This window comes from Balaenoptera borealis, assembly GCF_965194805.1.
Source record: "Balaenoptera borealis genome assembly, chromosome: 3".
NCBI classification, from domain to species: Eukaryota; Metazoa; Chordata; class Mammalia; order Artiodactyla; family Balaenopteridae; genus Balaenoptera; species Balaenoptera borealis.
Genome location: NC_138866.1, coordinates 74805966 through 74833167, shown reverse-complemented (window position 1 = coordinate 74833167; position 27202 = coordinate 74805966). Strand labels below are relative to the sequence as shown.

At 41.6% G+C, this 27202-nt stretch overlaps 2 protein-coding genes across 9 annotated transcripts in view; both read right to left on the bottom strand.

Moving 5' to 3' along the window:
* The window catches only part of SUPT16H (SPT16 homolog, facilitates chromatin remodeling subunit), a 34331-nt gene extending 33485 nt beyond the window's left edge, over positions 1 to 846 (bottom strand). The window contains exon 1 of the mRNA XM_082384951.1: positions 368 to 846. Coding sequence (XP_082241077.1) covers positions 368 to 433 — 66 coding nt within the window. The 5' untranslated portion in view covers positions 434 to 846. The remainder of the gene's footprint in view (positions 1 to 367) is intronic.
* An 850-nt stretch (positions 847 to 1696) lies between these two features.
* CHD8 (chromodomain helicase DNA binding protein 8) overlaps positions 1697 to 27202 on the bottom strand; it is a 56982-nt gene continuing 31476 nt past the window's right edge. For 6 of the 8 annotated variants that reach the window (XM_082384909.1, XM_082384913.1, XM_082384908.1 and 3 more), the window contains 29 exons: positions 24655 to 24738; positions 21947 to 22084; positions 20522 to 20643; positions 20139 to 20382; positions 18976 to 19152; positions 17832 to 17975; positions 17314 to 17569; positions 16521 to 16731; positions 16071 to 16266; positions 15163 to 15330; positions 14790 to 14969; positions 14524 to 14634; positions 13982 to 14178; positions 13531 to 13730; positions 13270 to 13450; positions 13092 to 13181; positions 12528 to 12631; positions 11250 to 11379; positions 10237 to 10312; positions 9720 to 9774; positions 9338 to 9545; positions 8708 to 8916; positions 7895 to 8614; positions 7528 to 7679; positions 6949 to 7251; positions 5995 to 6108; positions 5628 to 5807; positions 5114 to 5230; positions 1697 to 2674 (listed from right to left, as the gene is read on the bottom strand). In XM_082384909.1, coding sequence (XP_082241035.1) covers positions 2108 to 2674; positions 5114 to 5230; positions 5628 to 5807; positions 5995 to 6108; positions 6949 to 7251; positions 7528 to 7679; positions 7895 to 8614; positions 8708 to 8916; positions 9338 to 9545; positions 9720 to 9774; positions 10237 to 10312; positions 11250 to 11379; positions 12528 to 12631; positions 13092 to 13181; positions 13270 to 13450; positions 13531 to 13730; positions 13982 to 14178; positions 14524 to 14634; positions 14790 to 14969; positions 15163 to 15330; positions 16071 to 16266; positions 16521 to 16731; positions 17314 to 17569; positions 17832 to 17975; positions 18976 to 19152; positions 20139 to 20382; positions 20522 to 20643; positions 21947 to 22084; positions 24655 to 24738 — 5634 coding nt within the window. In that variant the 3' untranslated portion in view covers positions 1697 to 2107. The remainder of the gene's footprint in view (positions 2675 to 5113; positions 5231 to 5627; positions 5808 to 5994; positions 6109 to 6948; positions 7252 to 7527; positions 7680 to 7894; positions 8615 to 8707; positions 8917 to 9337; positions 9546 to 9719; positions 9775 to 10236; positions 10313 to 11249; positions 11380 to 12527; positions 12632 to 13091; positions 13182 to 13269; positions 13451 to 13530; positions 13731 to 13981; positions 14179 to 14523; positions 14635 to 14789; positions 14970 to 15162; positions 15331 to 16070; positions 16267 to 16520; positions 16732 to 17313; positions 17570 to 17831; positions 17976 to 18975; positions 19153 to 20138; positions 20383 to 20521; positions 20644 to 21946; positions 22085 to 24654; positions 24739 to 27202) is intronic. The other 2 variants (XM_082384910.1, XM_082384911.1) reach the window with 2 other exon arrangements.

Here is a 27202-nt window from a genome sequence, read left to right as displayed (position 1 = left end):
GCGAGTGCGTGGGTGTGTGCGAACACTGCAGGAGGGGGCAGCAAGACTTGATCACGGAGTGGGAGGGAAGGATGATGATGCCTCTCCTAGGGCGGGAAGAAACTACGAGAGGTGGTTGTTATGCATGACGGGGGCTGGCACGCGGGGAAGATGGTGGTGGCCGCAGGGCAGGGTGATTGCCGGGGGGATTCCCTGTTACTGGGCGGCACTCGGAGCCGCCTGCGGTGAATGATCTTGGAGCAACTAAAGCGGCGCGACACTGAACCCGGGAATTCCCGACGGAAAGGGGAAAAAAGGCGCCGAGAAACTGGGTTATTATGGGATGGCAAAGGGGGCTCCCTAGGGAAAATTACGGGATCTATCTCACCCTCCAATTGCTGTACAGTCTCTTCACTCGCCGGTAATAAGCGTCTTTGTCCAGAGTTACAGCCATAGCCACAGACGCCGCTCCTCCTCGGGTTCCGAGAATCACGCGAGGTCCCGGCTCCGCCACCCTCTCTCGGCCCTGGAATCCCGCACTCTCCCAGTGACCCGGAAGTATCGACCTCAAAGATGCCCTTTCCGCTTCCGGGTCCCAGCAGCGCTTGGGATTCTTTTATTTTTTTTTTTAAATCCTTCCTTCGGAGGTAGGGGGAGGAGAGGATGGAAAAGAGTGGGGAAAGCAACAAAATATGTAACGGAAAAAGAGTCCAGATTTTCGCGGGGTTTTCTTGTCAATTTAGCAACAGCCGCACGAGAGTCGACGTCGTCACGTGACCCCCTGCACCCGCCCTTACTCTCTGCCAGGCCGCGGTTTCCAGGCGCTCGAACTCCTTGCCGAGGCGGCGGCGGCGACCGCCGCTGGGCACTGCGAAGGAGGCGGGAGTCCTGACGTGCCGGCCCCGCCCCACACAAGCTGCCGCGCGCGGGTGCAGTGGCCCCACCCAAAGGAAGGGGAAGCGGAAAGAGCGGGGTCTGGCGTGGGGTAGGAGTGGGAAGACTGCAGCGTAACTCGGTCCGTTCCTCTCCTAGAAAAGGTGCGGAAGTAAAAGCCTCTGCTGCTTCAGGGCTGGAAGGATCCTCGGTGCCAGGACGCTGGGTCAGGGGCTCCGGGCGGACAGAGCTCAAACCTGGGAGAGGAGCCCACCCTGCCCGTAAGACTAAACTAGGGCCGGCGCTACGGGGGAAGGGCTTCGCCATAGAAAGGGAAATTAAATGCCCAGGCTTCATTTGAGCGCTAGGGTGATAGGGGAAGGGTCAAAGGAAACAAATGGCTTGAGGGAATTTATAGAATGCACCCCCCGCCAAGTCGTGACCGCGTCCTTCCAGTTAGCCAGTCCCCTTGCCGCAGTTCATGAAGTGACACCATTCTTACGGCTTCCCCAAAGCACCGTTATTTCAGTTAATTCGAAACAAAATGTACGTGGGTCTTGACGACATTCTTCCTTCTCATCTCTTCTAAGAACTTGGAGTTTGAATCTGGAACAACATTTTGCCTGACATTTAGCTTAGATCGTTTCCTTGCCTTTGGTAAGGTGGAGAGCCTAGGCGTATATATAACCCTTTAATGGAGTACGGATGACTTGTCTGCCCTATCCAACGTAACTTCGCATGAACAGTAATGAACTTTAGGAAAGTGATGTTGAAATTACCCATCGTGAACATCAACTCTTAATATATTGGGTTTGAGCAAATGTAGAACAAGGGAAGAGTGGGAAAGGATTAACTTAAATTTATTAATGCCAAGGGGAAGGAAGGTAACAGTTCCTGACCCTCCAGCTGTATCCACAGTTCGGTCAGGAACAGGCTCTGCCAGAGGCTAGTGCCAGCGCTACATAGTCTGTGGTTAATGGAGGTGTCTAGGGAGGGGTGAGCACATCAGCTGCTCTAGTCTCCTTTCCTTCCCCAGAAGCGAGGAAGTAGTCATGTATTGTTTTAGGAGTTCCCCTGCCCAGCCAATCCTCTCAAATTTGGAAGCAATCAGGTACAAGTTTTCTTTTTCCTTTTCACCTCCTGGAGTCCTGGGTTTCCCCACATCTCCCCTGCCCCTCCCACTTTTCCACAGTCCAAGGGCCAGAGTAAATGAAAATACAGCAGCCACCCAAGCGATGGGGAGCATGATGGGGCTTCAGTCATCACCATCTTCGCTGGAGTCTGAGTTGGCTGGCATCATAGGATCATCAATGAGTGAGAAGTCCCTTTCTGAGCTATCATAGCCCTGAGATAAATCATCATCATCATCTTCATCCTCATCGTCCTCATCCTCCTCAGGTTGCAGTGGTGGCAACCTCAAGGCAGTACCAGAGGTGGTAGTGGCTGGTGAAGAAGGGTAGCCAGTGGCTCTCAGGCCTGGATGGTGATGGTGGTGATGGTGGGGGTGGGGGTGGTGGTGGTGGTGATGAAGCATGGTGCTGGAGTCTACATGAGGGGATGATGCTGCACCACCCATCACAAACGGCATAAAAGGCAAAGATGCAGAAGTGGCACTGCTGTGACCCAGAGATGACACAGGCTGCAGGCCACTACTGCTGTGTTGGAAGGTATTATGCAGAGACAGGGACCCAGTGCCTCCACCCTGCATCAGGGCCATCATCTTAGAAAGGTCTGGTCGCATCCTGCGGGCCCGCTTCTTGCTGCTGTCCGGTGCAATAGGCCCTGGCAAAACCCGGTTGAACACTGTTTCAGCATGATGACCCTGGGAGGAAGGAACAGAACATAGTAAAAAGAAAGGAAGAAAAAAAAAACAAAAGTCAACGGAGTCCTAGCATACAAATGCTTTTTCACTGAATCTATCTTTAGCAGGGGCAAAACTAGTCAGATGAGGCTTGATGGTAATGGGGAAGAGGAAAAGCAGGATGTAGCTGGTTGAAGCATTATAATGCTGAAGCCAAGAGCAAGGATTTGACACTGACACTCATGTGAACCAGAGCTTTGATTTTCTTCCATGACTACACTGTACCTTTACTCCAGCCAACCATTTCAAAATTACTCACCTTTGTAAATAAGCGGCCTGAGTACGACAGTGAATGAATCAGTACTTGCACAGTATGCTTTACTGATGGCAGGCTGTTCACATGATCTTACCATGTGAAGTACAGCACGACAATATTGACATTTACAATACTATCCTTCATTATTGCGTCAGAGTGGGGTAAACTCAAGATAGACCAGATTAAGATTCTGGATGTCTGGAACACCAAAAAAGATTATGCAATAGCTCCTTACCAAATTTACTAAAGTACGTTTTATTCCACATTGATAAAAAAACTTACATATCTGCTGAATTTTAAATTGCTTCATCTAGATGGTCTCACTATAAATTTTGTTTAAGTTCTCTGAAGCTGGAACTTATTACTTTGCTAGACCTAAGTACAGTACTGGGTAAACTGGCAATAAACTCAGACAATTAGTACCTGTGTCTCTGGACTTGCCCAATCTAAGCCTGACCTTTCTGACCTGGAGAAAACAAACATCTCAAAACTCTATTTGTTTAGGCTTTAAAATGTCACTATAACAGCACCAAATCACTGTAGGGTCCGGTAATGATATAGTGCTAGATACGCCATCAATTCTGCGGTAAGAATTCTGTACTAATCACATTATAATTTTCTGTGATTTCCTATGATCTTTTTTCTTAGAGTTATCAACTGACTATAAAGAAGTGCAGGGAGGGAGATGCAAGAGGGAAGAGATATGGGAACATATGTATATGTGTAACTGAGTCACTTTGTTATAAAACAGAAAGTAACACACCATTGTAAAGCAATTATACTCCAATAAAGATGTTTAAAAAAAAAAAAAAAAAAAGAAGTGCAAAAGTACTTGAGGTAAAAATAGGTAATCCTGGAGGAAAAGCCTTCCTTACAGGCTGCTCTATAATGTTAAATTCAAGACAGAGAAGGTATCAGCCTCCTCGCCATCAGCCTCCCGTATCAACCATTCTGCGTATTACACCCTTGGTTCCATGGAGGCCAAGAGGGAAAATTAAAACACTCTTCCATGGTAACAATATTTATATGAAACCACTTTCACCAATATAAAAATAATAAATAAGCCTTATAAATTCACCTCACAAATAAATATATATTATGTGCAAAATAATGTTCTTCTCAGAATTTGTTAAATGCAAAAGACAGATATTTTTCATTTGGAAATTAATTTTGTTAAAAGATAAACCATGTGGTTTTATGTATATATCACATACATATAAAGATGTATACAAAAGATCAAATGGGAATGATTAGATAAAGTGAGTAGACAAAGTGCTAGTCCATTTTAAATGCTTACCAAACCAAACCATGATTTGTATATGTTTATGTTTAAACAATATGACTATTGTCCAAAGTAAGGCAAACAGAGCCAAGAGAAACTTTTGCAGTTATATTTTGATGGAAAGGATTATGGGTTCTTAATCCACCAAATCTATAACCATGATAAAAGTATAAGTACATCTGAAAATAATGGAATTAACTCATGACCAAAATTGTTATTATAAACTAGAAAACATGATTTCCTGTCTTTTTCCATTACTGGCATATTATTAGTGGTTCTCAACCTCTTGTACGTTGGGAAACCCCATGACTGTTTTCTTTAGTAGGTCCCAAATCACTTCTTTTTTTTTCTGGCTGCATTGCATGGCTCGCAGGTTCCCCAACCAGGGATTGAACCTGGGCCCTCAGCAGTGAAAGCGCAGAGTCCTGACCACTGCACCGCCAGGGAAGTCCCCAAATCACTTCTAAAATATATAGAATCATAACACTTTCAAGAGATTATCTACTCCAAAACCCTCAACTTTTCAGGATACGCAAATTGAAAAAGTTAAAGGATCTGCCTAAAATCCCCTAGTCAGTAGAACAGCAGGATAAGGCCTTGAATTTTCTAACACATCTTACTAATTCTTACATTTTAATATGCTTAAAGTGCTAAAGTTAGCTTTTAGAATTTTATGCTCTTCTAGAGATGACGATGCCACAGGACTGTAAAAATACCAATAAAAATACTCTGGTTTCTTTCTTTGTGAACCAAAGATAAATTTTCTCAAACATACGCTGGAAAAAAGATAAGTAACATTAAATAATTTCTCTAGTCATATCTAGTGTGGGAACAGAGTGGTAATACCTCAAGTCTCACTCACCCTTTTTCCATTCCTAGAGTTAGCTGTCTGTACTGGTTCCATTCCCAAACAGTTCAATTCTGCCTTATTATTTTTTTTACATCTCTGCCACTTCTGTTTTCTGCGATCCTCCATATACTGCAATAGAAAAGCTGCAGTTATCCTAAAGGAATAAAAAAATCTTCTCTGGAGTAATCATTAAGGTACTAGTGTCTACTTTGACCATAAATGCTTATTGTGTGGATAAATTAAGGATTAGTCCTACTGGAAAACTGCCATGAAGCAGACTTCTCCAAAAAAATTAGGTCATTATGTAATAGTTCAATGGTAAATATTTACCTAGCATTTAGTTTAACAAGTACTGTAACGTTATTTTGATCCTCACAACTCTGTGAAGTAGGAAGACTAAGTATAATTACTCTTATTTTGCCGATGGAGAAACAATGACATAATATATGGCATGCTTCCTCCCTCTCACACAGCTTAAATACCAAGGGAATGACTTTAAATCTTGCTGCATGGAACTGCCACTCACCGCTAGAAATCGGGGATCGACAGCGAACTCTGGATGACCCTGTAACCACATCTCCAGTTCAGCCCGGCGAGGGGCATCCTCACCCACCAGCAAAGTCCCATCCACCTTATTGATGACAGGGATCCGGGTCTCCAGGTCCACATCAAGGTGATTAGGCTCTTCCATGCACTCCACCTCCAGCTGCAAACCCAGAATCCACCCCCATGAGCACATACTCTTCTTTTGGGTAGGGAGGGAGGGGGAGCAGAGCCAATGGTAGGCATAAAATAATATCTTCTACTCCCTCAATCCCAACTGCCTTCATCAATTACTGGGAACAAAAATATTTTATCTAGTCATCATATTAAAGACTTTCTCTATCACTTACCTCAACTAGCTTCTTTCTGTTCCCTTTCTTCTTATGAAAAAGAGGATGTCCATCTCCCATTACTCCATTAGCCATCAACTTGTGCTTCTGGAATGTTAACTTCAATCCTTCCTCCTAGGAAGACAACCCACCCACCCAAAACATCATATGGCATGTTTTTAAAATAAAAATCAAGTTTAGGGGGACTTAGGGTAAGGGTCATCCTCTGGTTCAATGCTGGTGAGAAGAAAGGCCATTGACTAATGGGTAGAAATTAGAAATACAAGAAGACATATATTTTTTCCTTAGATTTCATTTCTTGACCTAGTGCCCCTCAGGTAGATTTAAGAGAAGTAGAATTTATCTCAACAACACCCAATGCAGGGAAAAGATCCCCTACCTGGTGTCTCAGTATTAGCATGGCAACTCATCACAGGGGCAAAATCCTGATATTTCTGTCACATACTAATTTCAAAAAATTTTCTTATTGAGTGCTTAATGACCAGCTGCTAGGGTTCATTAGGGAAGAGCATCAGGAAAAATAAAATTTTCCATCCATAAAACAATACTGATTTAATTTCAGTAGGAATGATTCCTTTTTATTTTTAACTTAATAAGGCCCATAATACTTGGGCATCACTTTAATAGCTTTTCCACAGTTTGATTTCAATTTTTAAAAACTAGGTTTCTAGGCTCCAGAAATGAGCCACTCAAAAGAACCCTTGTGTCAATTAAATTTCTTTTAAAGATACGGTTTCTTTTAATCTAGTCCTCAGGAGATACAAGTCAAGATAAGATCCCTTCCTTTAGTGCAGTGACTTTTCCTAAATGGATCTTTGTGAGCGCTAACTTTTTTCTTCTCCTCTCATTTTTAAAGTCAGTGGACCAAACGAGCTTAGTATTATGTTCGGACAGCTAGTCAGCAAGAATTACAGACTCCTTCCTCACTTCCCAATGCCTAGATGCTCAGCTTACATCTTTGATCTGAACTGTAAACTCCTTCTCATCCATGCCTCGGCGAAGTTTGGTGAACTGAGCTGCCGCTGTGGTGACTGCGGACACTTCCTCCTCTGCCATGGAAGCTGCGCTGCTACTTCGTGGCGTGGGGACCGGAGAGTCACCATATTCTCCTGGAGTCAATGAGGGACTGTCTAGCAAGTGGTTGCCTGGCCCCAAAATTCCTCCTGTTACCATTTCTTGGCTCCGGCGGCTAGAAGGCCACTTCCCTGAGAGTACGGCCTGGCAGACGAGGTCAATACGGTTTATCAGGACACGATCCTGAGTGGGGAAAAAGAAATCAATTAGGGCCTGAGTACTAGCTATGTGATCCTGTGACAAAAAATAGTTTCATCATTATCAGGATAATTAAAATCATAAGTCAGACTGGAGGGAGGTAAGAGTATCAGATCTCAAAGTCAACTGGGAAGAATTTCACGAAAAAAACACATAGCACTAACACAATCAAAGAAACCCAGAACCATCTATTATTCCTTGTTCTCTGTATATGTCACACTGTATTTTTAGACTTGACATGTCCAGGAATGAGGCTGTTACCTTGGGCCACTCAGAAGCTCTTTGTCTTTCTTGTAGCAGCAGCAGCTCAGGGGTCATTTGTTCTCCATCTTCATTTGCGAATCCATCTTGGGACATAGGGAGGGACAGGAGACTTTCTTCATCATAGAGCTTTGAGCGGGACCGGTCAGCAGCTAGAGAGCATACAGAATGTGTGAGCAAAGGTGGAAGAATAAAGTTATATAGGAATGTATTACATGGGCTTTAAATGAAGGCCCTAAGAATAACAGATCTCCTTCGATATTCTATCAAATCAAAATCTGAATCTCAGAGGATGCATTTAGAAAAGAAGGGAAAGAGCAGGGGGGGGAACAGGGAAGAGGGCCAACAGCCTGTCACATGCACTCACTTAGCTTCTCTTCCTTCTCGTCCTCACTCTCATCAGTGCTGGAGCTGGAGCTGGATGAGGATGAGGAAGAAGAGGATGATGGTGACAGCTTGCTCAAGTCCAGCTCAGAGTCTGAATCATCCTCATCCTCCAGTTTGACTGGTGGAACACTCCGGGAAACCAGAGGGGTAGTATCAGAGGGGGCTACTCGCATCTCATAGTCTTGTGGGGTTGGTCGGCTCCTGGCCACCACCTCATGCTCTAGCTTTAAAGTCAGACTCTCCAGACTGGGGACCTGGGCAGCTGTCTCCTCAGGTGGCTTTTCAACAGGAGCATCTGGGCGCAGGGGCAGTGGTGAGGCAGTGCGCGAGGTATACTGCTGGTGTAGCAGTGGAGTAGAGCAGCGTGATAGGGATGGAGCTGGTGCTCCTGCCTGATGGTTCTGCATATAATTCATACGGGCAGCCAGAAAAGAGAAGTCTGGGTCCTGCATGATGTTGCAGTCTGTTTGGCTCACCCCATGGCGGGCTGCCCCTCGCAGAAGCTCCCCATCATGCCGAACGGGCTCCCACCATTTGGGCAATTCAGGACCTGGAGGCTGACATAATGCCAGCCGATCTTCCAAAAGAGGGTGGCATAAAACTTGTTCCCGTAAGCGCCGAAGCAATTCAATACGGTAGAGAGTCCGTGAGGCCCTTTCCTCAGTGATGGGCTCAATGAACAGATTAGGGTCTGGGGGTTCTGCAAGAGATAAGGGTGGAAGAAGAAATGAACCAAGAGTTGGTTCTGTCACAATCCATCCCCACTCACCCAAGACGCTTCAGTCTTGCTTACCGTCTCCAGCTGCTGGGGGAAGGCGGCACACTTGGCGGCACATGGCCACAAAGCCATGGAAATACTTGGTAAGGCTTTCATCTGTTTTTTTGTCCAGTCGGGCAAAAGTGCGGAATCTATCCCAATGGAACTGCATGGTATCGGGGTCATACTCCACACCAAAGGTAGAAACTACTCGATAGAAATCAGTTTGTTCACGCCTTGTCCATCTACAAAGGGAAGAGGAATCAGGCAACAGTGATCAGAACACAGGGAATGGTTACTTCTTAGTATGGCTTAGAATATCTGAACGCACAAAAAATGAAAGTTGGGGCAAAAAAAAAAAAAAAAAGCCCCAGAAGACAGCAGAAGAGGTAGGAAGAGGTACTCTATAACATGTAAGAATTTAAGAATTAGCAAGCTACGGGGGAAAATGATGCAAACAAACAACTCAATGAGGATGCCTACATATGAGATCTTCCTGGGAGTTATGATTTAAGTGTGGTTTTATGTCGTAGAGGGTAACAAAGACAAAAAAGATGGTCCCTCTTAGGGAATTCCAAATAATCCTTCCTAAGATGCTTTTCAATATAGGGCCCATAGCTGAAGACAAGCTTACAGCTCAGTTCAAATTCCCAGCCATATTTTTACCGTTGCTGTTTCTCCCGCCGTGCAATTTCTTTTAGCTTGAAGGCTGCCTCACAACGCCGCCTTCTCCGATCCCCACGTTCTGCAGCCTCTATCTTCATCTGTTCTCTCTTGTAGCTGCGCTGATAGGCCGTTACTAGGCGCCGAAGCCTAGCTGTCAAAGCAGAGCCTGGAGGCCAGAATAGATGGCCTGGCTGTTGGGTCACCTGGGCTGTGGGCAGCAAAGTAGAATAAACAGGAAGTACAGGAAAGGTAGTAGAGATAACTGGTATTTCAACCCACCCAAAGGCAAAGCTCTCTGGTATCCCAGGAAAGGACAGAATTCAGTCAGTCCCCCAACCCCACCACCCCACACAAAATTGTATTAGTTGACTTAGAAGTTTACCTTCATCTCCATCTATAACTGAGATCTCCTCATCCATCATCATCAAGGGATCACCCTAGAGAAGGAGATCCACCCCGCAGGATGGAGAGGGGAGGAAAAGGGGGTAAAATTGGCACTCTGAAATCACTTTCTCGTGTGTGTCCTTCTATGGCAGCAAGGTAACCAGAAAATTTTCTAATGAAAGGAACCCTCACAGAAAATTGGAAGCAACCAACTAGAAGAATATGAAAATAAAACCTGAAAAGTCAGTTCTTATCAAAGGCTTGAAGACAGTGGGACTCAGGAATTAAGTAGTCAAATAATATACGTCATTGTCCAGCTTGGGTTCCACCTCCTCCACAAAGCCATACCTGATCTCCCCCAGCTGGTGTTAAAATCCTTTCCATTAATACTTTATATTCTCAAATGGTACTTTCCATTTTGCATTATAAATTAATCAATATACTTCATGATTCAGGGAATAGGAGAATACTATTTAGTAATAGAGAAAAGCTGGACTCAAATGAGAATTCCTCACCTCATCATCTTGGTCCTTTGGGGGACCCTGGAGTGGTTTATATTCAGGATCTTCACAATCTTTATCAAAGTCAACCCTAAAATCATCCAGAGGCATGAGAAAATGACAAAGTTCAGTTCTAAATTGTTTGACTTTAAAAGAAGCACTTTGACCAGCACATTTCCTTTCTCTTACTAGCTCTTTTTATTGTTTAACCCATTTTCCCCCTCCTTCCCAACTAGTATTTACTTTTATTACTTCATTTGAATGGTCTATGCTTGCTTGTTTATTTTTACTATTGATACTTTGCTCTGTTGAGCAGAAGGATGATATAATAAATGATTTGCAATAAATAAACAATCCAATTTCCTTTGAGGGTCCTATACGAGGCAAACTGAGGTTGTGATCATCAAAGAGAAATCTCTCAATCACAAAGGACTGGGAGGGTATTCATGAACTAAGCCAACTATTTCACATGCCCCTCAGGTCTCCACGTGAGAAGTTTTGTTAAACTCATTGGCACCCAAAGCAGGGCAACAATGCCCTACCTGGTGGCTCAGTATTAGCATGGCAACTCATCATCGAGGCATGTATCCAGGCAGAGGAAACACCTTTATGTGTCAGCCGCCACTGGGAGATAAACCAGGGCTAAAATTTCCTGAGGCTCTATCATATAAGTGGCATGGGATTGCTACATGACTACTATCTTTCAAGAGAACCAGTTATCCTCTCAACTACTACGGCTGTACAGAAAAGCATTGCAAAGAAAACTGAACAGAACGTCAAATAAGCCATTTGAGAATAACATTAATTTTCACCCTTAGTTGCATCATACTGCAATGTATGGTTTTAGGCCAGTTTATGGAGACCTTTCTCACTGTTTGTTAAGAATTTATCGTTCATGAGTATAACCACCATTAAGAATCCGAATGGGTTCAGTCAAGGCTAGAGTTATGTTATCTCTTAGTACAAGCAACAGATACCCTTCATAGGGTGGACACCGAGCTTTAAGAGAACTAAACACTAATGCTTACCCTTCCACTATGTCAGAAAAATTATCCAACACTCGATGTTCGGCTGCAATGGCTTTGTCATCTGGTCGGCCAGCCTTTTCCAGGAAGCACAAGGCTGGGTCTGCCCTCATAGTATTATATTTTTCATAGCCTAGAAGAAAAAGAGCCATAATTTGAAGAAAATCAGAGATTCATTTTGCCTTTATGTAAGTGAGCTTCATATGCTGCTGGAATAACAATGTGGGCTACTTTGGTATCATAATGCAAAATATAGTGAAAATTTTAACTTGGATAGCTGTTGGGTTATAGTATGATATTTAACATTTCTACAGCAATTTAGAGTCACAAAGAGTTTTATCACTAGTTACTGAAAACAGGAATTTAATCGGTGTTTACAGAGAATGGTGATAGATTTACTTAACCATTTAATGGGTAATATTTTATCATCATTCTTAGTATCAATACATAAGTGAGGAAATTTTAAAAGTTTAAATGATTTAGAACTAGGTCACACATATTCAAATAAAGGATAAGAGATCTGCACCTGCAAACAAACAGGCACTCTGAATGTTTGATGAATGATGAACACACTTCAGGATGTTTGGACTCTTCTAAAGCCTCTGTGTCTTACAAGTAAATCTAAGACTACAAATGCTCACAGTTTTTCCTATCCAATTACACATGTCAAAAATGTGAATTAAGTGCCACTACTTTTATTTTATAGAAGTAAACGTGAAAGTATATTAAAAAAGAAATGATATTCCAATTCACTAAGTCACTAGGCTGGAAGTTAGCACTTACTGCTTTTAATGCCTGGAATTTGTTATTAGGCAAGACTGAAAAGGGAGTTTTCTCCCTTTTTATACTCTATTTTTGTTTCACTCAAGCATGGTTGTTCACATCTACGTGAGAGTGACCACTGAATATTTAGACAAATAAGATGTTACACAAGAAGAACACTTTCAGCAAGCCACAGGAAAGTCATACAAATTAAACATGGTTATTATTAACAAGAGTGGACATGCATTATTTCCCCGGATTGTGGAAGCTTAACTTAGATACCACTACATACAGATTGGTAACAGTGATTAGAGAACAAATGGGAGACTCCCTACCTTGGGATTTAACTATCCATCTGGTGGTTCTTAAACATTTATTCATAGGAACTAATGGCTCTGGATATTTAAGGACTAGTTTCCCATTCAAACATAATTATTGGTCATGAGCATTTTGCTAAATATCCCATCTGTGGACATAAATCTACAATGGGAAAAGAACAGACTAAGAGCAGATACCTACCATGCTTAAAGACTCCAATGAGCAGGGACTTATCAGCCTCACTGTCCCACCATGTTGTTGGAACCTCCAGCTGATCCACTACTGGGAACCATATGTCAATCTCACTAAAGGTATAAGAGGCAGAGTCAGCACAGCAATGCAGGAAATTAAAGCAGACAATCCTTGGGAAGATTATTACAGGTATCTTCTTTTATCTGTTAATTTAAATGGTCATACATCTGCCTATTTCCTTCCACTGGTATCAAGAACAGCTGTCCCTCAGTATCCACAGAGGATTGGTTCCAGGGGTCCCCCCAGATACCAAAATCCATGGATGTTCAAGCCCCTTATATAAAATGGTGTCGTACAATGAATACAGTTGGCCCTTCATATCCATGGATCCAACTAACCGTGGATCAAAAGGATGCAAAACCCACGGATACAAAAGGCCAACTGTACAGGACTGAAGACCTGATATACAGATCTTAATTATCAGGTATCCCAAAGATAGTTTAGAATGAAATAAGTACACCAATCTTTTCTGGAATAAGGCACGGCATAAAGAAAAACATAGCATAACTTTACCTGGCAATAGCACCGCCTAACACCTTCTCTGCCTGGTCGCCAATAACCTCCTGTCTCAGATAGTACAGCATTCGTACCCGCAACAGGACCCTAGAAGGGACAGAGAAAGAACTGGCTCAATAGTAGTGTAGAAAGCTTGAGGTGGAAAATGCTTTAGTATGTTAAATTCCATCCTTACTTGTTACACTGATGTTTCAAGTGCTTCTTGTAACTCTCATCTTGGAACAGAGTATCAGGGTTATATTTCCGGATCCAATCTGCCTTATGGATATCAAAAGTGCTTTGTGACTTTACTTTTTTCCCCTTGCGTCCACGGGGCACAGGGATAGACAGACCTGGGAAAGGGGATACATCGAAGACTTGGATTGAGAAAAACCCTTGGACCTGAAGAGGATTAGGTAACCTATAAAAAGATGAAAAGCAAAGACTTGATAATCACCTGAATGATTCTGCAATTCTTTTGTCTTGCCATTTTCAGCAGGGCTAATCAAGTCCCAGATGAAGCCTTTGATATTTTCGTCCCCACGATAGTGTAAAAGACAGTACACAAGGATGGCCCGGCAAATTGTTTCCACATCTCTTTCAGTCATCCGTCGCTTGAAGCGTCCATGAGACAGAATATCTCGCCACCGTCCCCAGCTAAAAAAAAAAAACCAAAAAAAGAAATTATATTGATATTTTCCTGGGGACTCTAATTCAGTGATACTCCCCAGTCCCTCAGAATCGCATTTCCCAAAAGGTGGGAGACAAAAAGATCTTGGAAAAACATGGTAACAGAATAAAGTTTTTCCCATTATCCCCTCTTTGACCATAGCTTCCAATTTGAAAAGCAAACTAGGTGTCTATCAGGATGGAGAAGCACTACCTCTGATGGCAAGGTGGGTTCTTACCCATATACCAGGAGATGCTTTTCCACCCGAAAGCAGTCAGTGCGCCCATAGGTATGATGACGGTCATGCCGGCGAGAGCGTGGCCGCTCATCATCTTCACTTTCCAAGTCAGAGAATTCCACTAGGTCATCATCTTTCAGAGTGCTGAAGTGGCGGGTCTGTTTCCGTACTCTAGGTGTGTCAATCACCAAGTTATTCTATGCAGAGAACAAAAGGAGAAGTAACTCTCTTCACGATATGATCATGGGAAAGGAATTAAAGACAATCAGATTGAAATAGCCTTGGATGTAACATTTGTAGATACTCAAAGAGAGGTTCTTTTTTGGACATGCAAAATAATCTACGGGTACTCAGGAAGCAAAATTAAGTGGTAGTTATCTATGTAGTTTTCTGGGGCCTCCTGTGTAGAAAGTTTTTATAATGGCCCTTGTATATACCATTATAAGCCAAGGTCAGCACTGAAGAATGAGAGCAGCTATAAAGACTCCAGAAAGTAACGTGTTTTCTGCAATACTTCCTCCCTAAAGGAGAAGGAAGCTCACCTTGCTATTGAGTAGATCCATGTCCAGGTCAGCCTTTTTGGCCCACTTTTGCCAAAAGTTGGGGTCATCCAGAGAAATATCAGTCCTATTTTCAGAAGCCACAAAGCTTGCCTAGTGAGGAACAAAGAAACAGTAAAGTTGACTATACCACTTTTTTGAGCAATGGGAAACCAGTATATTTAAAAACTACATTTAAAAAATACATTCAATTCTAGAGAGTCCTGTCTCTCTCTGCTTCTTCAGCCGCTGGCACCGACAGAACATACCTTGGCAAACGTAGAACCCTTTCCTTCAGATTCAATGGTGATGGTAGTGGTTCGTCTTAACAAGATCTGGTCAATGTCCTCTTCACAAAACTTGGAGCCCTCATCATCTTCCTCCATTATGGCTGCATATGCTCCTTTCCGTAAGAGATCTTCAATCTCCTTCTTGGAGAACTGCTGGATCTACAAAATCCAATAGAAAGGTGAAAAAACTACATGAGAATATTATCTAACCGTATCATGACATTTTATTATATTTTAAGAAACAATAATTGAGAACCCAAATGAGAGGTCAGGTTCCTATGCAAAAATAGCTTTTGTCTCCCTCCATCACTATGACCTGTTACAAGTATAGCTAGATATTAAGAAGACTCACTCCAGTAATGTTGCCATCCCGACCACTCATGGACTGAAGCACAGCTTTATCCAATCCCAACTTGAGGCTAGCCTTATCAAACATCTCTCTCTCATAAGAATTACGAGTGATGAGACGGTACACCTTCACAGCTTTGCTCTGCCCAATTCGATGACACCGTGCTTGGGCCTGGTGGAAGGAAGGGCAAAGATAACATAACATTAGAGGGACTTCCCTGGTGGTCCAGTGGTTAAGAATCCCCCTTGCAATGCAGGGGACGCGGGTCCGACCCCTGGTTGGGGAACTAAGATCCCACATGCCACAGTGCAACTAAGCCCATGCGCTCTGGAGCCCGTGCGCCACAACTAGAGAGAAGCCCACACGCCTCAACAAAGATCCCGCATGCCGCAACTAAGATCCCGTGTGCCGCAACTAAGACCTGATGCAGCCAAATAAATAAAACAAATTAATTAATTTTAAAAAACAAAAAACATAACATTAGAGGGGGTGGGGGGAGGAGTCAAAATACCAATTTCCATCTATAAAGCAGCCATGAGATCAACTCAAAATCAAAAGTCAACTTCAAGATGAAATTATTGCCCCATCATCTAGACCAGGGGTCAGCAAATCCTAGTCACCTGTTTCTGTAAATAAAGTTTTTGCTGAAACACAGCTCTACCAATTTATTTACATATCGTCTATAGCTGCTTTTGTGGTACAAGAGCAGAGGTGAGTAGTTACAACAGAGGCTGTCTGATTTACAATGCCTAAAATATTTACTATCTGGCCCTTTACAGAACAAGTATGCTAACCTAACTAACCTAACAATTCTATACTCTCTAAAAGACAAGACTTTCTAAGAGATCCTGATCCTGTTGCAAAACCTCCCAGGTTAGGTGATTAGTCCCTAAGACAATGATTTCCTTTACCTGCAGGTCATTTTGTGGATTCCAATCTGAATCAAAGATGATGCAAGTATCAGCAGCTGTGAGATTAATTCCAAGTCCACCAGCCCGGGTGCATAGCAAAAAGACAAAGCGGTCTGAGTCAGGCTTGCTGAAGCGGTCAATAGCAGCCTGCCGAAGGTTGCCTCTAACTCGCCCATCGATACGCTCATACAAGTACCTGTATGGGAATCACAGGAAGGAAAGTTTAATCGGCTAAGCAGAAAAAGAGAACAAAAAAGCAGACTGGGATGAATATCAGTACCTCTATATCTCTAGTTCACCAAAAACTTTATCAGAAAGTGGACAGTGAGAGTCTTAAACACGTCTCTTATCCCAGTCCTGGTCAACTTTAATTAAACCCAGGCCCCTCCTACTCTTTGCAGCTTTATGAGTATATAGTAAACACAAGGAGAAGAATGACTCTTTTCTTACCTCCTCTGGATTAGATAATCCTCTAGGATATCTAGGCAGCGTACCATCTGGGAGAAGATCAGAACCTTATGGCCACCAGCTTTAAGTTTCGGAAGTAACTTGTCAATAAGAACCAATTTGCCAGCTGAACGAACCATTGCCTGCAAGTGGAAGTCATGAGGTATGATATGGCAAGCTTCTCGAAATTCTGTTAGGATTTTTTCTTCTGCACCTGCCAAAAGAAAAACCAAACCTGATGGTGAGATCCAAAGAAACATACTAAGGCTGCAGTTTATTTAACTGAGACAAGGAAGCAAAGAAAAAACAGTAATCTGACTTGATATCAGTATTTCTCACACACAGAATTTCAGCACCCCCAAAATCCTAAATCATGCTCAATTTTATTCATACAAAATACTCCATGTAAGTCAGGCTTAAGAACTGGGTAAAATATATGTAAGTATGTGGACAAGGACCAGAACAGTACATGCAAAGCACTATTACCACCCTACTGGCATCCAAACCACAAACAGCAAAATGGAGTACCAGTGAAGACAGAACAGAATGACTTGAGTTCTTATTCATGAAATTCTAAACAGCAAATCCTTTTTAACTTGGGAGATCATGCAGGATCAAAGGGGTAGAAAGAACTATAGGAAGAAGTTCCACATGAGAATTGTTTTAAAAGGAGAAATCTCCTCTATTTCCAAATTAGGATGGATCAGTCAACGCATCCATTGTTCTTGAGGAATATCACTTAGAAAGTAAACAAGGTTACCACAGAAATGTAGGTATTTTCCAGGAATTCCCTCACCATTGATGAGATATGGGTGGTTGCAGCATTTGCGCAACTCCATCATTGTATTGAGTAGATTAGGCATGTTAGTATGACCTGCCCCTTTGGAAAGAAAGGAGAAATTCTTCTCCAAAATAGCCCGATAGTATTTCTTCTGAATGTTGGTCAGCTCTACTTCAATAATGGTTTCCTGCTTAGGTGCCAGGTTTTTTTCAACATCCTCTTTGAGTCTTCTCAGCATCATTGGCTTGAGAATGGCCTGTAGCTTTTGAACCTGTGCCCAATACAGAGAAAAAAGAAATCACTAACATGAGGACAAACATTCTCACATTAGGTGGAAACATGGAGAAATACAATGAGAGTTTTCCAGTATCTGAGAAAAGTAGATTTTGGACAATGCCACAAATGATGTAGGCACAAGGGTACATACAAGGAGTTCAGAACAGCCCGTGATATCTATGACAGTAGATATCTGCCTAGTACAAACTTTACCTTTTTTTGTCCTGGGTTAGTACCGCATTAGACAGACTTCCTACCTGTTCCTCTGTCTTGAGATCCCCAAAGTCCTTGAGGAACTCTGATTCTGACGGAAACTGTGACGGTTCCAAGAAATGAAGCAGGCTAAACAGTTCCTCCACAGTATTTTGCAGTGGTGTTCCTGTGAGTAGCACTTTGTGCTCCTAGAAATGGAGAACACAGAAGAATGATAAAACTCAGAAGGACTTCTGGGGTTTTCTATCAAGTATATAACTTTACCTTTCATTTCTTTAACTGTAAAATTATGGGAATGGACCAGATTACTCTCTTAACTTTTCTTTTACTTGCTCCCTCTTTTGATAAGCGAAATATTCAAGAAAACCCTTGATATTATTTAACATATTAATTTATCTTAAATATTATAAGCCAATAAAGAAATATTCAGAATACGTTTTTTCCAATTAAATATGCCTCTCCACACTCAACTCCCCACAGACATCCTAACATGTCCCCCTCTGAAGAATGTACCTGTGCTGGATTAAATATGGCCATTAATTTTCGGTAGTTCCTCCTATCAAGGTTCACCCCTTGAACATGGGCTTGCCTTGTAACTTGCTCTGACAAAGAGAATGTAGCAGAAGTGATATCATGTGAGTTTCAGAGCCTATGCCTCAAAGGTCTTGCAGCTTCCACCTTTACCCTCTTGGAACACTGCCCTGACTCTACCATGTACAGAAGCAAAATCTGGCCCACAGTGGGTGACAGGCCATGTGGAAGATGACCCAGCCAACAACCAGCACCAATTGTCAGCTACGGCTGCATTACTGACTCCAGGCAAGACCACCAAAAGAATGGGCTCACCAAGCCCAGCCCAAGTTGCTGAGCTAGAGAATCATGAGAAACATAGTTGTTTTAAGCCACTAAGTTTCTGGATATTTTGTTATGCAGCAATAGGTAACTAATGTAATACCCAACCTCTCCACCCAGTTGAGAACCATTAACCTACAATCACCTACCAACTCTAAAATTTATATGAATTTTATGACTTTCAGGTTACCATTCCCACAGGCCGTACCCACCACCCAATACCAAGACTCTGATTCTTTTCTTCTCTGCTAAATTAAGGTTATATTAATTCCACAGGGAATTAGGATTTCTTTAATTCCAGGTGTTTCTGCCCACAAGTCAGTGAGAGGAACTCACCAGGTCCATGTGCTTGAGACTATCAAGCAGCTTGCAATTACGGTTCTTTAGTCGATGGGCTTCATCAATGATGACACAACGCCATTCAATCTCACGAAGCTCGGGACAGTCTGACAAAATCATCTCAAAAGTGGTGATCAGGGCATCAAACTTGTATGCACCCGGGATGAGGCGCCCCTAAGCATGAAGGCAATAAAGTCAGAAAAGGCCTAAAATGTACCTAAAGGAGATGCTCTTCCGAATCACACATCCATTTTTTATATTCAGGCAGGCTTAATAGGAAATACCAACTGCACCACCACCCACCTCTGCCACTGTTCATCTTCCTGACAAACAGTGCCAAATCACTGAATCTAAGATACGCTGCCTCCTCAGCACACTCAGCTTCCTGGGAAAATGACAGACCTCACTGAATGAAGCTGGACATTTTTGACTCTGCTGCATGCCTACCTCATGTATTTCAGCCCTACATCTTCTGTTGGTAAACACTAAAATCCACAAATGTTGAGTGCTGCTGAAACATACAAGATAAAACTAAGAGTGAAATAGCTAATGTAGCACGTGCTAATATTGGTTACTATCTAAAGATGGACAGAAGAATCCAATTATCTCAGCAAAATTAAGAGCAAGAAAATACGACTTGAATAACTTTGGTTTGGTAGAAATAAAAACCACAGGAAACTAACGGTAGGAAAAAGAGTCTCATAAAATTCAATGTTAAGAAAAGATGAATGGTTCAAATTTTTACTTGCAAACTTATATAGCAAAAAGCACTGATCTTGATGAAAATTTCAGTAGACTTTTTAAAAAAAAAAAGAAAGGACATGGCTTACGTTCACCACCATATGGATCAAGGAATTAATAAAGTAGCTAAAAATGAATTTCATTCTGGAAAATTCTTTCTTGATGAAAACATCAATGCTGATAAAACTCTATTTCAAATATATGTATTCATAAATAAAGTCAGAATTTCCACTGGATCAAAATGTCCATTGGATAAAAAGAGCAAAGTCAAAAAAATGTCCTGCACAATCTAGACAAAAATTTTGCCTTAAATCACAGAGAGTCTCAATAAAAGTCTTTGATTCATATAAAAGCCTCTAAAATACCAGGCACCTTGGCCTACTCTCTAAACCATAGTATCTGTATTACGTACAACTCACCCGTGAATCTTTGCAGTACATTTCATACTGCTGAATCATCTGCCGGCTGGCCAGACTGCCATGGTACACAATAGTGTTCATCTCCGTCCAAGTGTTGAATTCTCTCTCCCAGTTAGTAATTGTGGACAGTGGGGCAATGACCAGGAAGGGGCCATGGATGCCCACATTATATACCTCCTGTAAGAAGGCAATGGACTGAATGGTTTTGCCCAATCCCATCTCATCAGCCAGGATGCAGTTCTGCCTGCAGATTCATCACGGAAAAAGAAAAGCAAGTCAAAAGAGACCATCTCTTTAAAAAGTACTTAAAAAGAAACTGTTTCAACAGAAAATAAATAATCTCAGACTAAGCCTATATGTTATGGTCCTACTCTTTTCTTTACCTGTTATACCAATTAAAGAGCAGCCAATTGACCCCTTCCAACTGATATTCCCTTAATTGGTTTCTGTTTTTATACTCATGTGACAACTCCAACTTCTTCCAGGCACTTGCTTGTGGACGATTCTAAAAAATAGGAAATTTGAATAAATGGCGTGGAGACACTAACAAAATTAGGTAAACTTACTAAGTAGTTCTAATAGTTGAAGTCAATTCAAAAACATTAACATGTTAAATATAGACATGTTAAATATATTCAAACTCATGAGTCCATAATGACACTTTTAAAAAAAAAGAGGAAGAAGGAAAGAGAAAAAACCCACTGATCACTTTTGGAGGGTGCTAAGGAAGTACTTCATTATTTTGAAACTGGGAAATAAAGGACAAGGTAAATGAATAAAGCATTTATCCTCCATTCCTATACCATCTGTACCTTAGGGTAACCAAATGGTAGGTGAAACGTATTTCTTTTTACAGAAGATTCTGTCTAATAAATGAAGAAATGATAGAATCACCATTTAAAACTCCTTAAAGAATGGATCTCAGCAATGAACAAAAATGGCTGATAATATCACAAAAGACAACCTAACAGAACCATCTATAAAGTGGATTTAGTGGTCTCCCTCCCCAACCTGATGCAGCCTCTAGAACAGTGATATCTAATGGAACTGTCTACAATGATAGAAAATGTTTTATATCTGCCTTTAGCCACATATGACTACTGAGCATTTGAAATGTGGCTAGTGGCTACTGTATTGGACAGAACAGCTATAAAAAGTTCTAACAGACATGACTGCTCTACATCTAACTATTCATGTGAAATATAAGGGACAGAAAAGGTACCAAGGGGAATGTAACCGGCAAACTGACTATGGAAAACCCTAGACACCTGGTTTCTTCAAGAGAAAATTGCAAAAGAGGGAGAGGAGATCAAGGGGAAACTATAATTAAGAAAGATATATATGAGCTATATTAACATTAGTTAATATAATAGCAATATATGGACCTTACTTAGAATTTAATTCAAACAATTTAACAAAAGTTAGAAGATAATCAGGGAAATAAATACAGTGATTGCTTACTTGATGATATTTAGGGATGGTTAAATTTTTTCAAGTGTAACAATGGTACTATTTACCTTTTAGACATAAACACTGAAATGTTACACATAAAATGAAGGAATCTGAGATTTATTTTAAAATAATCTGGGAAATGGGGAAATGAGTAGGTAGAGAAATATGTGAAACAAGATTGGCTATGTGTTCATTTGTTAAAGTTGGGTGATGGGTACATTATACTACTTCTTCAACTTTCATATATGTTTGAAAATTTCCATAATAAAAAGCTAAAACAACCACATAAACTCCATACGAAGAAAATTAAATCATTGCCTATATGGACTTTACATTCTAAATGCAGATGTACTTACCACCCTTTTGAGTTCTGGGTGCCTTGACTGGATCCGTTTAAATTCTCGAATCTTGCCCTCGTCGACATCCTCTTTTAGCTCCCAGGTACTATCCTCATAGGGCAGAGAGCACCACTTTACCAAGTAGTAAATTACAGGCTAAGAGAGAAAAAGCCAAAGCCTTAATGAAACCATTCTGTGTTCTCTGCCGTGATTGAAAGATAAGAATTTGACTAAAGAATCAGATCACAAGGTGTCAATATCTAAAAAGGTGCCAAAAAAGTCAGGCTGAGAACACCAGCCAGAGGCTCACCTGCTGATGCACTGTACTATTTATGGCTCTGATCCTGTTTCCAGATAATTTATCAGAATCTGAAAGTGAAATTTCTACCCAGCACCATCTAGAACACTAAGCACTGAAACATTAGGCCCATCAACCAAGCAGATTCAACAAACAAAAATCCTATATTGTGTTGAATTAGATTGAAATTGAATTGTTGAACTGAATTAACTATTGTTAATTATTGAATTAAAAGATATGGTATCCCTGTTCCATACTATCCTCCTGGCACCAAATTTGATACAGTAGAAGCCAGGCTACTGTAGAAGCGAAGAACAGGTTAAATCCATAGGAGCAGAGCAGGACTGAAATCACTGGGCTTCTGAGCTCCTGGAGCTCTCAGCGCAGATGCTGTTTCAAAGAGCAGCCATATGGTGGTAAAGAGATCTTCTTGCGAGCCCCAGGAAGCTAGGAGATAACTGCAAGAGGTTTCCCTGAAGAGAGGTAAGAGTGAAGAGGAAGGGGAAATGCTGAAGCTCCAACTACGGTGCTATGCTCTATGCAGGCATTCTAGTGCAAGGGACGGGGCAGTGACCAGGGGTAATATGGCTCCTATTCTCACTACCCAAGATGACTGATCACTGACCGGACTGCAGTTGCATATTTGGCTTATATGAATCGAGAAGAATTAGACTGGGCCTAGTGTAATCACCAGGAAATCTCTAATTATCAACTCATAGAATACCCCTTAAAACAGCCAGCAAGAAGTATGAAGATATGTGTCTCAATAGAGATATAGATCAAGGAATACCTAGAATTAATGTAATTTCTCTTTGACCTTTTTCTTTACTGTAGTGACTCAGGTCACTTTCTACATAAAGACATTTGTCCACGTCACATATTTCCAGCACCCTTACTCTTCCAAGGACTTTAATATTTATTTCCACTATTGGGTAATGTAATAAGGATGACAAACTCATTTTGGAGCGGAGGGGGAAATGGGCAAACAGAACGTTTTTATCCAATACTGGGAACATAAATTACAGTACCAGGGTACTAAAACACTTTTATCTGTCATACTGGTCCCAATACATTCCAGAGGAGCCTAATCAAAGTCCAATTACTTTTGGAAGATGACGGTGTAAGTATAGTGATAGAGGGCATAAGATTTTCAAGGCTGGGAAGGCTGAGATCCTGAAAGCAATGAGAATAATTTAACAGTAGCTAACCTGTCCTGACTAATAACTGGCCCATTCCACTCTCACCTCCCACAAATGAACAATAAGCAATAACTCCCACCCCTAACCCCAAAAGCAGAAGATATGTTTTCTGAGGCATTCTTGTTAGGATTTAAAGACACTGAATTGTAACGGGCCTTGGACATCTAAGGTTCTATCTGAGAAATGCTGAAGGCTTATAAAATAAACTGGGAATTTTACAGAGGGAAGACTTTGACTCTTAGGTCCTGTACGGATGATATATGGGAGCAAGTCATTTAGCTTGTGAGTGAGCCCAGCCCACCATCCAGCACTGATGTCTTAACAAGGCTCTGCTGTTAAGGCCCTACTACCCACTCTGTAAGCAGTGACTGTTTGAAGTGATAATAACTTGATGAAATGTGGCCCTGCAAAGTTAAACCAACAACTATGACTTGAAGTGAGAAGAGTTCTAACAAAATGGTGGTTCATGGCCTAAGTAAATTTAAATAAGAGAGCAATGCTGAATTCACTGGTGGCTTAGATCTATATAACTCTTATTTGGAAAATGAAAAAAAGTGATTAATGAAAACATATCACCTAGTGTTTTAGCATATGTAAAATCTGCTACCCAATCTAAGAAAGCCTTAGTGCTGTGGTTACCAAATCAAACTATGCATGAGAAACCCTTGGAGAACCAACTTAAAAATACAGATCTCTGGATCCCACCCTAGATGTACTGAATCTGAACCTGTGGGAATAGGACCTCACATCTGTTTAAAGGTACCGATTCAAATGCAGTGTATCTGTTTTAGTGACAAATGAAAATGCATTTAACTAATGCCAAGTACAGGAAATAAATAATCCTCAACAACATGAAGAAAGCTATGAGTCTATGCAAGTATTTTTATATTCACAAATTTGGAGATTCGTAAAGTATCCCTTTCTCCATCCCCACCTCTCAACCCCCAACTGAAGGTCAAGGGTCTCCCATATAAAATCTGTCAGAAAATGAGGCCAAGGTTTATGAGTCCTTGTAAATATAGCTCCCAGATATTTGAGAATCTTTCCTTTTACCCTCTCTCTGTACTCCTTTACCTTCCCAGTATCATTCTAAGTATCTCTCAGAAAAATTCAAAAGTACCTTTTCAGTCCAAGAAATTTTTCAGCCATATCTGAAAAATAAAGGATGGGCAAGCAGACAGGAAGAAATCTTTAAGAGGCCTTTCATGTTCCTCCACGCCCCAACTCACCTCCCCATTGTCCTTGTCAATGCTGTGAGACTCATCCAATATCCTATCCACCTCCACGTAGTCTGGGTTGAAGGGCTCTTCGTCCTAGAGGAATTATGAAACCAAACAATAAGACCAAAAGATCACTGTCCAGGAAACCCACTCCTCCATGCAACCTTTAGCTGATAACCCTACTTCAAAATTTATTAAGAGAAAAGAAGGGAGTTCCCCATTTTCATAATATCATATCCTACACACTTACCTGTATTTGCATCTATCCTCTTGCCTGTTACCAGATGAAGTGTCACTACTCCCTAACAGGCCATTCTCTCCATATATGCTTTGGATTCCACTCCTTCTTGCCTTCTTAGGAATCTCTCTCTATGCTATGGAGCATTCCCATAACATACAACCATACTCGACTATTTCTCATCTTTTCTTTAATTATTAGTTTATTTATTTTAGCTGTGCTGGGTCTTCGTTGCAGTGCGTGGGCTCTTCGTTGTGGCACACAGTCTTCTCTAGTTGCAGCACACGGGCTCTCTAGTTGCGGCGTGTGGGCTCTCTAGTTGCGGCACGCAGGCTCTCTAGTTGCTGTGCGTGGGCTCTAGAGAGCATGGGCTCAGTAGTTGCGCTGTGCGAACTTAGCTGCGGTATGTGGGATCTTAGTTCCCCAACCAGGGAACTTCACGTCTTAAAAAGACTTCCCTGACTCTACATCCCCCTGCAACTATTCTTCTGTTCTGCCTCATACCCAAACTTTTCCAAGAGTTTTAAACACACAGTACCTCCATTTCATCACTTCCTTCACTTACTTGTCCACCCATTCCACTCTTCTTTCTACTTCCATCACACAATGAAACTACTCTTGTCGAGGTCATTAATGATCTCCAAATTGCCAAATATAATGGAAACATTTCTGTACTCACCTTAATTTACCTATACAAAGTATTCAACAATTCATTATTCTCTCCCCAAAGCACTCTCTTCCCTAGGCTTTTCTGAGACACCACATTCTCTTCGGTAGCCTTTATTTTGGTTTCACTTTTTGTTTTGGCCAATTCTCAGTCACCTTCACTGGCTCTTTTGTTCCTAAGTCACTGGTATCCAACTTTGGGTGGTATCCCAAGATAAATAACCCAAGGCTCCAAAGAAAGATCTCAAAGAAACCTTACGGAAAAAACTCTTTCCTTCTTAAGACACTTTCCCCCTGATTTTTGTGATATATCTTTTTCCTAATCTTTCTCCTACCACTCCAGCAAACAGTCCCTTCTTCACCTGGTCCTCTAAATTTGTGAGAATTGCTGAAGGATTGGCTCTGGGCTTACATCCATTCTCTTATAGAAAGAACTTTAAAAAAGTACAGAACTATTAGAAAGTATAGAACTTTCCCCAGGGTGACTCTATTCATTATTAAGGCTTTAATAATTATGTATATGCTGATACATTCCAAAGTTAAATTGCAGCCTAAAAACTCCAGATTTGTATATCTATCTCCTTGCTAGAAATGTGTTAACAGAATTTTAAGCTTAACGTGGTCTAAACTAAAATCTTGATTTTCCCCAAATCAGTTGCTTCTAAAATCTTCCATTCTTTAATAAATGACTCTACCTCAAGCCATTAGCTCAGACCAGAAACCTATCTATATAAGCCATTGCACCAAATCCTGTCAATTCTACTTTAAAGTAAACTTAAATCTACCCATTCTCTCTAACCACTGAAACCACGCTGCTATAAGCTTTAATTTCTCATCTAGAAAACTTCAACAGCCTCCTTACTGCTCATCCTACTTTCACGCTTACTCTTCTCCAATCCATTCTCCAAAGTCTAGACGATCTTTTTTTTTTTTAAGTAAATATTATTTATTTATTTATTTATTTTTGGCTGTGTTGGGTCTTCGTTGCTGTGCACGGTCTTTCTCTAGTTGTGGCAAGCGGGGGCTACTCTTCGTTGTGGTGCGCAGGCTTCTTACTGCGGTGGCTTCTCTTGTTGCAGAGCGCGGCCTCTAGAGCGCAGGCTCGGTAGTTGTGGCGCATGGGCTTTGTTGCTCTGCAGCATGTGGGATCTTCCCGGACCAGGGCTCGAACCCACGTCCCCTGTGTTGGCGGGGGGATTCTTAACCACTGCGCCACCAGGGAAACCCTATATGATCTTCTAAAAATGAAAACTGGATGTGCTCTGACCTGTTTTAAATAGTCCAGTGGTTTCCCCCTTTGCACTTAGAATAAAAACAAAACTAAAAGGTCTATAAGCACCTGCTTGCCTAAATTTCTGATCTCATTTCGGGCCACTCACTCTCTGTCGTACATCAGTCCCACTCTCCTTTCAGTTCCTCATCCTGTCTCAGGGCTTTCATATATTGCTATTTCCCATGCCAGGGATACTATTTACATGTGTTCATGGTCTTGCTAACTCATTCATAATTCAATTCTCAGTGAAGTCTTCACTGATTATCCAAAGTAGGCGTTTTTTTCTTAGGTCTTCCTGTGCTCTTTCTTTCCTGGCACTTACCACAATTTGAATTATTTTTAAATCCCTCTCTCTCCCCATTAGACAGTGAGCTACATGA